At 40.1% G+C, this 14,071-nt stretch overlaps 1 protein-coding gene across 2 annotated transcripts in view; it reads left to right on the top strand.

Moving 5' to 3' along the window:
* cers6 (ceramide synthase 6) overlaps nucleotides 1–14,071 on the top strand; it is a 282,104-nt gene that overhangs the window by 256,960 nt on the left and 11,073 nt on the right. For both annotated transcript variants that reach the window (XM_059966394.1, XM_059966393.1), the window contains exon 9: nucleotides 12,158–12,314. In XM_059966394.1, the coding sequence (XP_059822377.1) occupies nucleotides 12,158–12,314 (157 nt within the window). The remainder of the gene's footprint in view (nucleotides 1–12,157; nucleotides 12,315–14,071) is intronic.

Below are 14,071 nucleotides of genomic sequence, written 5' to 3'. Positions count from 1 at the left end.
CCTGGGGTCAACATAGTTACGTCATTGCTTGAGCAGAGACAATAAAGTACAAGTTTCGATTAGTTAAGAGTTGCGTAGTGAGTTTCCTAACCAAGTTCCTTTGATGCATGGTCAACAGTATAGACTCCTCTTCCTTTTGAGGATGTCAAAGCTAGCCAAAGAAAAAGGGAAAGACATTCGTCAAACCTCAAAATATACTGCATACTAAGTTTTCACAGAATTTGTTGATGGATCCTGAAATAGGAGCATGACCCTTTTATAAACATATGAAATGAGCCAACATAGATTTTAAGCAATATGAACCAATAATATAGAGGCCTTACCACTAGTACAGACTTCACCCAGAACTTTCATTTTACACTCAACAGAATGGACAAAGCACAAACCAATTTCACTACCCATATGTCTAGATTAATACAAACCAATTGAGAAGTCAAATTTAGGCAGAGATTGCTAATGAATAACAACTCTAATTCTTGTCTGTCATTAACTATCTTGCTTATAAGAGAAAGATAGAAAAAAATCTGTATGTGGCAGACATCTGTAACTTTGCACTCTTGCGATTTTTAAGAAATTTGTAGTTACAAAAATAGCTTTCTATAAAATGGATTGTTGTGGATAATCGTTGGACAAACACCATAAAGAACAACTACTAGCTGTCAAAGAGCTTAAAGCAACAATTTACCATTTGGCTTTGCTGACATTTTGACATTTTCTAGAAGTGTTCAATTCACTTTCTGTCATCTAACTTTATTGCCGGCAATTTATTATAATCTGCATGTAACATTCTGCAGTGATTTCAGAAAAAAAAATGTATGAAGGTACAACTTTATACTTTGAGTACAGTTTCAACCCATTAGTTTTAATCTTAGTATGGCAAATACTTAGTAGAAAGTGGTGTCAAAGGTAGATAGGGTCATAAAGAAATCTTTTGACTCATGTTTAAGTTTTGAGTAAGGGGATGAGATGTTATGTTGAAGTTGTATAAGACATTGGTGAGGCCTAATTTGGAGTATTGTGTGCCGTTTTGGTCACCTACTTATAGGAAAGATATAACTAAGGTTGAAATTTACAAGTATGTTGCTGGGTTTGGGGGACCAGAGTTATAAAGAAAGATAGAATAGGTTAGGACAGTATACCTTGGAAAGTAGAAAGTTGGGAGGAGATTTGATAGCGGTATACAAAATTATGAGGGGTATAGATAAGGTAAATGCAAGCAGGCTTTTTCCACTGAGGATGAGTGGGACTATAACCAGAGGGTCATGGGTTAATAGTGAAAGGTGAAAAGTTTAAGGGGAACGTGAGAGGAAACTTCTTCGCTCAGAGGATTATGAGAGCGTGGAATGAGCTGTCAGCACAAGTGATGTAAGCTCAATTTCAACATTTAAGAGAAGTTTGGATCGGTACATGGATGGCAGGTGTATGCAGGGCTATGGTCCTAGTGCAGGTTGATGGGAGTAGGCAGTTTAAACAGTTCAACACAGACTAGATGGGCAGAAGGGCCTGTTTCTGTGCTGTATTTTTCTCTGACTCTATAACTCTAATTGCATTTATACTAAGGATGAATCTTAGGGCCAATAGTCTATATTTCTATTAAAATCCGGCAACTTAAAACATGATAACCACATTTTAAAATGGTATTTGAAGAATATGCTTCTTTGTTATGTGCCATGTAGGTGATTCTGGTCTTTCCATGACCATGATCATTCTTGGCAATTTTTCCTGCAGAAGCGCTTTGACAAGTGTCTTCACAAGACGGGTGACCCCAGCCATTGTCAACTCTTCAGAGACTGCCTGCCTGACATCAGTGGTCACATAACCAGGACTTGTGATCTGCACCAGCTGCTCATACAACCATCCACCAACTGCTCCCATGGCTTCACCTGACCCTTATCAGGTTGGGGTAGGGGCTAAGGGGCTACACCTTGTTCAAGGGTGACCTGCAGGCTAGTGGAGGGAAGGAGAACTTTACTCCTCCTTTGGTAGTGACCCCACCACCCATGTTATTGCTATTGAATGAATTGTGAAAAAATGGCTTCATTTATCAGTATATATCATTATGATTATGTCTACAAAAATATTGGTACTTACTTATTTATTGAGGTACAGCGTGGAATAGGTCCTACTGGCCTTTCAAGGTGCACCACCCAGCAATCCCTTGATTTAACCCTAGCCTTATCACAGGACAATTTACAATGACCGATTGACCTACCAACCAGTTGGTACATCTCTGGAATATGGGAGGAAACCAGAGCACTTGGAGGAAACCCACGCAGTCACGTGGTGAGCGTACAAACTCCTTACGGGTAGCGACGGGAATTGAACCCAGCTTGTCCATACTGTAGTGGCATTGCGCAAGCCACTACACTACCGTGCCATCCCAATTAAGTACTTTTTCTGTGGTCGATTTCAAGGTGCTAATATTGCAAAATGAGAGGTGCGAGTCAATCCTCTGACAGTTGAGCAAGAAACCCCAACCGGTTTATTTCCCACCTATCATTAACATTTACCAATACCCGCGCTCACCGTGTAGAAGGAAAGGACATCAGATCTGACAAACACTCCTTCCAGGAGAAAAGTCCTGCCAGGCTGAAGGGCGGTTGTTCAGTAACTGCATTGTAAATCATGTCAGCATTTCTGAGTGGTAACGTCAACATTTGCATATCTACTGCAGACACAACAGGCGGAAATGACCTCAGGGCTAGCAGATAGGAGCAGTTTATCAGGCATCAGAGACTGACTGGATGGAAAAGTCCCGATATAAAGTTGCTGCGAGAAAGAGGAAATCAGAGGTTATGGGTGGGGGGGCAGTTCTGTTGAGAGGAATCGAATAGGGTGAGTTAGCGTTGATGAATTTATCAAAATAGTTCAGTGCATAAGTTTGTCTGATAAGCTACCTATCCAGCTGTTTCAGAATCAGGTTTATTGTTTCCGGGCATCGGAGTTTGGAGTCCATTCCGACACCATCTTTAAGATGATTGTACATTCTTCCCTTGAGTACTTGTACTTCTTCCGGGTGCTCTGGTTTCCTCTCACAGTCCAAAGATGTACCAGTTAGTAGATTAATTGCTCATTGTAAATTGTCCTGTGGTTAGACAAGGGTTAAATAGGTGGGGGCGACTTGTTGGGCTGGAAGGGCCCATTCCACATGGTATATCTAAATAAAAAATAAATAAATTTAAATAGGTAACAACAAGTGGAACATATTCCTGGCATTGTTATTACCTCGGGTAAATTATATATTTTATTGGTAATGTGGAATGTGGACGTTGGTAACGTGCAAATCCAATTCACTGATTTATTGGCCACCAGTGGGTGTGGATGGCCTCGATCTTAGTGAGAACCAGGCCTCAGACCATGAGGATGACTGTTTGCAGCCAACCAGGAGAGAGGCATTGGAGTCAGTGCACTCCCCTGGAGGCCAGTAGCAGTGTGGTACGGGATCCAAGCTGGAGTCAATGCTGTCCTGCAGTGTTCACTCGACAGAAGAGAAGATGTATTGTGTTTCACTACAGACTGCTGCCACGTCCATGGACTTTCACCATACTATTCTTCCTGAGTGTCTGTATTTTACTGCTGTCTTACATGTGCCTTGTGCTATGTATGACTGTTGGGACTGTGGTTTGCATCTTCGCCCTGGAGTAACTCTGTATTCATGGGTGTTCATGTATGGTTGGATGACAATTAAACTTGAAGATGAACTTTAATACAACATGCAATCTACTGCAGGAACTCAATGAACCAACAGATAGTCCATTGACAGTTCCTGCCCCCTTGAGTGAGGGGAAGGAATTGTTTATGTTTCAAGATAAAGCCCTGCATCAGGACAGTATATTTTAATAATTCCTTTTCACCGAAACTGATAATGGAGAAGTAGTTATAATTAAATTCATTTTTAAAGTAAATTCAAATTAATAATTTTGAATCATGTTGTGATAGAGTTAAGCAAATACAGCAGTTGTTTTTACTTCCTTGAATTGACTTTTCTTTCCAGGCACTGAAGTAATACCCTCATTCCTTCCAGTTGTAGTCACATCCAGACTTCCCAAAACCCACTGAAGAATTATCAATTACATCATGTATGTACATCTGTTCCCACTGAGTGTCCAAAACATACTTTGCAAAGTACTTTTTGGCATTCGTTTCCATGGTGAAGCAACTATCTGAAATTACGACTTGTCAATTATCAGCTGCTGAGTCAATAACATTCACACAGATTGGACTAAATAGATTATGATATCAGTTAATTGCTATAAATACCTGTTACATATTTCCTTCAAATGCTCCATCTGACAATGATTGACAACTAATTACTTCTGATTTGCTTTAGCATGAATACAGAAATGTCACCAGTTTCTCTGTATGTTGATATAAGATCTTATCTGCTCTCTCAATGGAGATGAATAGCACCATTGTCTCAGGTGTCCTGTCAGTATTTCAATAAAAATCAATTACATGCTTATTACTGCTTAGAAGTTTTAGCCCTGTCCCACATCACAACAGTGAGGAGATTTCAAAAATACTTAATTGTCTCCAAAATACATTGGGAGATCCTGGGGCCATGAAAGTTGCTGTATGAAAATCAACTCTGTGCAGGAACTCATAACAGAACAAGTTGGCAGGAAGCATATTAAATATTATGCAGTTTATTGCCAGTAAAGAGCATGCATCTCCAGTCATTGGCATACCAATGATATGACACATCCTCGTTGGAGGAAGTATTATACAAAGAGAAAATGGAAGTATTAGCTGATTTAGTAGCCGTAGGGAAGGATTTCGTCTCCTGCTTCACTTAGTTCAATAAAGATAAATTATACTACCTAATGGGCCACTCATCACTGTTTTCTTGATATTCCTTAGATCAGGGGTTCCCAAACTTATTTATGCCATGGACCCCTACTATTAACCTTGTTGGGAACCCCTGCCTTTTGTCTCGAGTCACAGGAGGTGGGTTAGATTTTTAATGAATAATTCTCCTTGGTGTTTGTTCTTGTTCCTTTCCATGCCTTGTGGTGCATCAGGTGGTAACCTTGCTGTCCCTTTAGGAGTTTATTCTGTTTTTTATGAAGCCGAGTTGCTAGCTCAGTGCTCAGATGGAAACTGAACAATGATCCGCCAGATTCAAATCCGGGACCACTCGCCTCAAAGTCCAGTGTGGATGCCAACACACTACCAGCTGACTCCTTGAGGTTCAGTGAGGAGAAACTTACGGTTGTTTAAGAGATAAGTGAAACAAGAGAAGATGTTCATGCCGGGACTTTGTGGGAGGCTAGGGAAGAAATTACAGAGCCTTTGCTTCAGCGTTAGTAGCAGTTGAACTCTGAAAGGTGACTAAATGGTACTCCATTGGTGAAAAAAGGTAGCAAGGATAAGCCAAGGAAGTACAAGCCAGTCAGACTGACATCAGTGCTGGGGAAATTACTTGAGGAAATTTTGAGGGACAGGATTTGCCAGTATTGGGACGTGTGGATTCTGATTGGTAGGATTCAGCATGGTTTTTGTGTGGAATGTCATGTTTGATGAACCTTTTAGAAGTTTATTGAAAAGGTAAACAAAAAGCAGTGATAAACATAAGGAAGTTGATGTTATTTATTTGTACTTACCAAAAACCTTTGCCAAAGTCCTACGTGGCAGGCTGGTCTAGAAAGTTAAGTCCGGGAAAGTCAGAAAGATCGAGTTAACTGGATTGAAAATTGGCTCAGAGCTAGGAAGCAGAGAACGGTGGTTGGAGTTTGTTTCTCATAGTAAAGGCCCATGAGTAGTAGTGTGCCACAGGACCCTTGTTATTTGTATTTATATAAACAGTCTTTGAGTACAGTCTTTTCCCCAAGGTAGGAGCATCCAAAACTACGGGGCATAGATTTGGGGTCAGAGGCAAAGATTTAAAAAGGACCTAAGGGGCAACATTTTTCACATAGAAGGTCGTGAGTATATAGACTGAGCTGCCAGTGGAGGTGGTCGGGGCAGGAACAAAAGTATCATTTAAGAGGCACTAGGGTAGATACATGGAAGGGCAGTACTTAAAAAGATATAGGCAGATGGTAGTGTAGTGGTCAGCACAAAATTTCACTGTTCTAGCAACCCGAGTTCAATTCCCACCACTGCCTGTAATGAGTTTGTACGTTCTTCCCGTGACCACGTGGGTTTCCTCTGGATGCTGCAGTTTCCCCCTTGGTCATTGTAAATTCCCTTATGATTAGGCTAAGATTAAATTGGAAGATTATGGGGCAGCATGGCTCCAAGGGCCAGAAGAGCCTACTCCATGCTGAATCTCAATAAAAATTTATGAAAAAGCAACTGAGACTAGGCAGGTGGACCCTATGATCAGCATTTACTGGATCGAAGTCCTGTAACCATGCTGCATTACTCCATGGTTTTAAAGATGTAGCGGCTCTGTGAATTCAATGCTGAAGTCTATGATAATGGCTTATATTTCCATGGTAAATTTAACTCAAGAAAATGTTCCAAGATAATGCCTACAGCAGATGAAAATGAAAACAAAGGAGAAGAAACTTAATGAAAAGGACTGAGTTAAAGTAGAATCTTAAAAACAAAGCGGTGGCATTAGGCATGTGGTCGAGTAGGTAAGGGATTCCAAACATGAAGCATCAGTATATTCAGGTGTAACAAGAATGAAAAGCAATGGGCATTGGACAGGAAGCCTGAATAAAATTCGTGAAGTTATATTGGTAAATTTGTAAATTCATTTATTAGTGTCACATGTACTAAAGTACAGTCAAAAACATGTCTTGCATACCATTCAGACAGATCAATTAATTACAACAGTGCACTGAGGTAGTCCTGTGTAAAACAGTAACAGTGCAGAATGAAGAACTACAGCTACAGAGAAAGTGCACTGCAGGTAGACAGTGCGATGCAAGGCCAAAACGAGGTGGACTGTGAGGTCCATCTCACTCTGGAACCACTAACAGCAAGGTAGAAGTTGTCCTTGAGCCTGGTGTTACATGGTGATCTTCAGAAGGATTTGAAAGATAGTAACATAGAAAGATAAGCAATAGGAGCAAGATTTGATCTTCTGGATGTCATCTGATTTTACCACAACACCATTATCCCATGTTCCTTCAGTTGGATATCTATCAATCTGGGTTTTGAATGAACACAATCAATAAATCCCTATGGCACAAGTAGATAACTTGAAAGCTTCATCAACCTCAGAGTGAAGGACTTTCTCCTCATCTCTGCTCTAGTTGTTACTCTGAAAGAGCAAACCTTACACTGGACTCCTCAGCCATCATGCATGCATTAATCTTGCATATCCTTTAATAACTTAGTGTTTCTATGGGATCTCCTCTCAAACTCCAAAGAATGAAATCCCAGTTTGCTCCATTTCTCCTCATGCTGCTAGTCTGCTGTTACTGGAACCAGTTGAGTGATTCTTTGCTGCACTGTTTCCATGGCAACTACATTCTTACCTGTGTGCAATATTCCAGGCGTCGGCTCACCAAAGACTGAAGCAATTTCAATAAAACTTCCTATCCCTGTATTCAAATCCTCACATAATTTGGCATTGCATTTGCCTTCTTAACCACTTGCTGCACCTGTTCATCGATTTTTGGTGACTTGTACACCTCGGTCCCCTTAAATTTGAACTGCACCCAAAGTCGCACCATTCAAAAAAATTGAATGTTATACTGTATGTTATGAACACCAAGGCAGTTTGAGGAGATTTGATATGTCACCAAAGAGACTTTCAAATTTCTACAGAAATACCATGGAGAGCGTTCTAACTGGCTGCATCATTGTCTGGTATGTGAGGGGTGGTGCTACTGGACAGGCTCGAAAGAAGTTGCACAAAGTCAGCTTCATCATGAGCACTAGCCTTCTGAGCATCCAGAACATCTTCTTCAAGGAGTGATGCCTTAAAAAGGAGGCGTCTATTATTAAGGACCCTTATCACTCAGGACATACCTTCTTCTCATTTCTACAATCAGGGAGGAGGTATGGCAGCCTAAAGACACACGCTCAACAATTTAGGAACAGCTTCTTCCACTCTGCCATCCGATTTCTGAATGGACATCAAACCGATGAAAACTACTTCACTACTTTCTTGCACTATTTATTTAATTTAACTATTTTACATATACAGTATATAAAATATCATTCATATATATATTTACTGTAATTCACAGATTTCATTATTAAGTATTGTAATATCCTACTGTCTCAAAAACAACAAATTTAATGATATATGCTGGCAGTATTGAACTTTATTCTGATTCTGATTTTGATATACATTTTATTACATAGTGTTTCAATAGATTGTTTATATCTTCTTGAAGCCTCTATACATCCCTTACACAACACCCCACGCAGTTTAGTATCACTAATGAATTTGGTCTTTAACTTAATTTAGTCTGAATCAATTGGGTCCAGGCAGTTTCCTACAATATCTGAAACAATCTGTTTATTCCCACTCTTCGTTATCCATCTGATAATCAATTCCCCGTCCATGTCAGCATATTCAAATTTTGAAAATCAAAGTAAATATATTTTCAAAGTACATATACAACCCTTGAGATTTATTGTCTTGCAGGCATACTCGATAAATCTATAGAATGAAAACCACAATAGAATGAATGAAAGACTGCCCAACTTGGGCACTGACCCAAAGTGCAGAAGCCAACAAACTGAGCAAATACAAAAAGAAAGAAACAATATTAATAAATAAGCAATAAATATCGAGAACATGAGATGATTCCGTACGTTCTGAACATGCTGCTGAAGCTCTGTACAAGGTTTTAAGGAATTACTTTGGCAAATCCACATCTTCTGGCTCTCTACCTATTTCCAAATCACATCCTCAAAAACATTAAGTAGATTAGTTGAAGCTGAATTTCTGTTCATAAATCATTATTGATTCTGCTCAATATTATTATTCTCTCAAAGTTTTTTTTAATTGCACCCAACTTTATAGATACCCCATTTTATCTCCCACTGATTTTCAGCCAATGGGTCAGTAGCTCTCTATTTCCATAACTGGTTGGTTCACATTTGCTACCCTGCAATCTTCAGGAACAATTCCAGAATCTGTACAGCCTTGAATGTTGATAACCAGAAAATTCACTCCCTCTACCGCATCTTCTTTCAAAACTCCAGATTACTCCAAACTGAAAGCCACCTTCTTCCTATGGGATGTTGTGCAGCTGGATAATGCTACACTCCAGCTTGCCAATGGCTTTTGAGTGTTATGGACTATCAAAGTCACTTGTTGCATGTAAATATGGGAAAAAAGTAAATGTAATTAAGCTGTACTGGATGCATTGTAAATATCTGTTTTGCTCAGACTGGAGTAGCCTCACAATCTCATTGTCTTGAGTAATGACAATAAAGTTCTATTCTATTCCATGAATCATTTGGATCCTTGGTATTTATCGGATTTCAGGGTCACTCTTTGTCTTTGTTCGAGCAGCAATACACCATAAGCATAATAAACATCATAAACATGCAACACGAAATACAAAGCAGATAGAGAAAGATATATAGCTTCTATATTTGTCTTATACCATAAGACCATAAGATATTGTAGCAGAACTAAGCCATATGGTCCATCAAGTCTGATTGGCTGATCCATTTCCCTCTCAGCCCCAATCTCCTGCCTTGTCCCCATATCCCTTCATGCCCCGACTAATCAACAATCTATCAACCTCTGCCTTAAAAATACATATTTAGCCTCCACAGCTTCCTGTGGCAACAAATTTCACAAATTCACTACTCTGTGACTAAAGAAATTCCTCCTCATCTCCATTCTAAAGGTTGCCCCTCTATTCTGAGGCTCTGTCCTCTGGTCTTAGACTTTCCTATTATAGGAAACATCCTCTTTCACTCTATCAAAGCCTTTCCACATTCAACAGGTTTCAATTAGGTCACCACCTCATTCTCCTGAATCCAGTGAATACAGGCTCAGAGATATCAAATGGTCTCCATGTGACAAGCCAGTTAATCTTGTTCCACCTGACAGGTGCAAATGGATGCATTTTGGGAGGACTAATAAAGATAGGACATATATAATGAGCGGCAGGACCTTGAGGAGAAATGAAAAATAGAGGAACCCAAGTATGCGTCCAAAATATAATCTTACTGAAGCTGGGATGACGGGGTGTAAATACGTCTCTACCAAAGGAGGTATAAAGTGCTCGGCAGGGTGCAGCACCTGCTTAGCCCCCGCTGATGAGGGTCACGTGAGGCCATGGGAACAGTTTGTGGATGGTTGTATGAGCAGCTGGTGCATATCGGAAGTCCTGGTTATGCCACTACTGACGCCAGGCAATTTCTGAAGGGTATTGTGAATGGCTGGGGTCACCTGTTTTGTAAATCACTACACAGAAGAAGGCAACAGCAAACCACTTCTGTAAAAAAAAAGTTTGCCGAGAACAATTATGGTCATGAAAGGACGATGATCGCCCACATCATACAACATGGCACATAATGAACGAAGGGGACAGAGGTAGCTACAACAGCATTTAAGTATCTAGACATGCACTTGAATCACCAGCTCATTAAAAGCCACAGACCAAGTACTGATGAACGGATTAATATAGATAGACACTTCATAGTCAACATGGACACGGTGAGGGTGAAGTGTGGATCTAACACTTTGGCTTTATATCAAATATACAGTTGAAAACCCAGACTGAGGTTAAGACAGATGGTAATGTTACAAGCAGTGGCATAAAGCAGTTGCTGAAAACAAAAAGAATCTGTAAGGAGGGTAAACACACGAGTTGCAGGAAGTATGGTATTATTCTCCTGAGTGTTTACTAGAGTACAGCTTGATTAATCTGACCACAGTTTGTGACAACACAGAAAACTGGAGGCCAGCCAAGGAGTGACTGAAGAATGTTATCATTACACATTTGGAACCTGGCTCCATGTCTTTGAATTCTGTATTCAAAAGACAGTATCTGAATAAAGCAGGGGTGCAGAATAGATCCTATGAAGCTGAGAAAATAGGGCTGTGGCAGATTCAGGTCAATCATAGAAGTTGTGATACATGTGATCCTATTTGGTAATGTTTCAGAACAACTGATCTGGTCATTGACAAATGTGTGTGGTTACCATTGGTTATGTTTCAGAAATAAAAGGATATATGCATCAGATATAATTATGTTTAAAAATCTCAAATAAATTAACTGTAGTTTGTCTTGATGCATTCATTTGTATTTTGAACTAATTCTAAATAGATTGTTTCCTCTGAAGCCACAATTGAGAAACATTGGGATAATGAATTTCATTGCAAAGTTGTTAAATGCATTCTGTAACTTACTTTTACTGACTGTAAGCCTTAGGGTTCTCAGTAAGTGACGAAAATGGATTGGCAAAGTAAAACAGAAATAATTTATATTTTGTAAACAAAGGCCATTCCATAAGGAATATAAAATATAGGAGCAGAATTCAGCCATTTGGTCCATCAAGTCTGCTTCATCAATTCATCATGGCTGATCCATTTTCCCTCTCAGTCCCAATCTCCTGCCTTCTTCCCATATCCCATTATGCCCTGACTAATCAAGAACCTATCAACCTCTACTTTGAATATACATAAAATCTTGGCTTCCACAGCCACCTGTGGCAGTGAATTCCACTGATTCATCACTCTCCGTCTCAAGAAATTGCTCCTCATATGGTCTCTGATCTTAAACTCTATCACCATAGAAAACATCCTCCCCATGTCCCCTCTATCAAGGCCTTTCACTATTTGATAGGTTTCAATTAGGTCACCCCTCATTCTTCTGAATTCCGGTGAGTACAGCCCCAGAGCCATCAAACGCTCCTCATATGACAAGCCTTTCAATCCCAGAATCATTTTCATAAACCTCCTTCGAACTCCCTCCAGTGTCAACACATCTTTTCTAAGATAAGCGGCCCAAAACTGCTCACAGTACTCCCAGTGATGCCTCACCAGTGCTTTATACTTGCATGTATTGATTCTTTCAGATACAGGAGATAAAACAAGTTGCTATTAAAAGAGATCTGTTTTATTCATGTATTTCTTGTGGGTACTGTGAAGCATGTCAATAGAAAATTCTTTAAAGCTTTGATACATTTGATATTTTTCTAAAATTAATATTTGATTAGTTTTAACCTGCATTCCAGGTTATAAAAATTGCAATCTCTGATGATGATGTGTATTTTGTTTCAGGGTATTAAACACCACCTTGTTTGAAAGTTGGGAGATTGTTGGTCCATATCCATCATGGTGGGTCTTCAACTTGCTTCTTCTCTTGCTTCAGCTTCTGCATAGCTTCTGGTCATATCTCATCATCCGGATCACTTGTAGAGCTATTGCCAAAGGAAAGGTATGTCCTCCTTAATGTTGGGAAAATGACAATGTATTTCTCCAGTACATATTCTGATATAGTTTCACAGATTTATTAACATATTGTACAGTTCTGTACTAAGTCTTGGGCACTTACGTTGCTCTTAAGTCTTCTAGGCTGCTGAAGACTTTTGCACAATACTGTATATTGGTTAAAATAGGAAGGTGGTTGGGAAACAAAAATAAGAGTGTGAATAAACTCTTCTCAGGCTTCCATCCAAATACAGGTATTTATTTTCAGCAACATTTCAATGACAAACTCTGCCATCTTCATCACTGATGACGCCTGGTCATGTCCATTCTGGTGGTATTTATACCCCGTCGTCTATTCCCCCCAATTGGCCAATCCTCATCCAATCAGGTTTCCACTGTCGCACCTTGTTTACAATTGAATTCCAGTTCTTACATGGAGTGAGACCTTTGTCTTTGTTAAAATTAATTTCCTTTATTTCAATAGCTTCCTTCATCAGGTGGACCCTAAAGCCATTGGCGCCGCACCGTAGCTCTGTGCCATCGAAGTCAACCCTATGGCCATTGCCAATGCAATGTTCAGCTACCACCACTTTCTCTGAGTAAGCCAAATATATATACCTCCTGTGCTCCTTGACATGGGATTCCAACGTGCTTCCCAGCACATATCGGCCGGATGGGACACAGTAACATAATATAGAGCACTGTGCAAAATTCTTAGGCACACTCTATATATATAGTTGCTCATTTCCTCATCTTGCAGTGCATCAGGCAGCAATCTTGCTGTTTCTTTAGCTTTTTTATCTGTTTTTTATGAGGCCAAGTTGCTAGCTCAATGCTTAAACCCGCATGGACAGAAAGTGTGTAAGGAGCTGGCTAGATTCGAACCTGGAACCAGAACCACTCTTCTTGAAGACCAGTGTGGATGCCACTACACCACCTTACTGTATCATAATCATCATCACACCTTATGACATGGGTGATCATAGACTCATGACCGTGATTGTCCTTGGCAAATTTTTCCACAGAAGTGGTTTGCCATTGAATTCTTCTGGTCAGTGTCTTTACAGGACAGGTGATCCAAGCCCTATTCAATACACTTCAAAGATTGTCTGCCTGGCACCAGTGGTCACATAACCAGGACTTGTGATATGCACCATCTGCTCATATGATCATTAACCACCTGATCCCATGGTTTCATGTGACCCTGATTGGGGGGCCAAGCAGGTGCTACACCTTGCCCAAGGGTAACCTGCAGGCTAGCGGAGGGAAACAGATGTTGGTAGAAACGCATCTCCACCCCACCACCCAACAGTACTGTATTTTGCAACAAAAATATAAACTACTTGACCTCTCTACAATTAAACATTTTAAGCATCTGATACAGCTGGGGTATTGTCACTGTTATATAGATTCAAAGTAACATTGTAAAACAGGATCACAGGATGTTACATAAGACCATAATGTATTGGAGCAGAAGTAGGCTATTCAGCCCATTGAGTCTGCTGCACCATTTCATCATGACCGATCCATTTTCACTCTCAGCCCCAATCTCTCTGCCTTTTCCCCATATCCCTTCACGCCCGGACTAATCAAGAATCGATCAAGCTCTGCCTTAAATATACCCAGTGACTTGGCCTCCACACAGCATGTGGCAATGAATTCCACAGCTTCACCACTCACTGGCTAAATAAATCCTCTCCACATCCACTCTATAGAGGCCTTTCAACATTCGATAGCTTTCAGTCCTATGGAAAAAGTAGTGAT

Source organism: Hypanus sabinus, chromosome 4 (assembly GCF_030144855.1).
Source record: "Hypanus sabinus isolate sHypSab1 chromosome 4, sHypSab1.hap1, whole genome shotgun sequence".
Lineage (NCBI taxonomy): Eukaryota > Metazoa > Chordata > Chondrichthyes > Myliobatiformes > Dasyatidae > Hypanus > Hypanus sabinus.
This window is presented reverse-complemented; position numbering and strand designations above follow the sequence as displayed.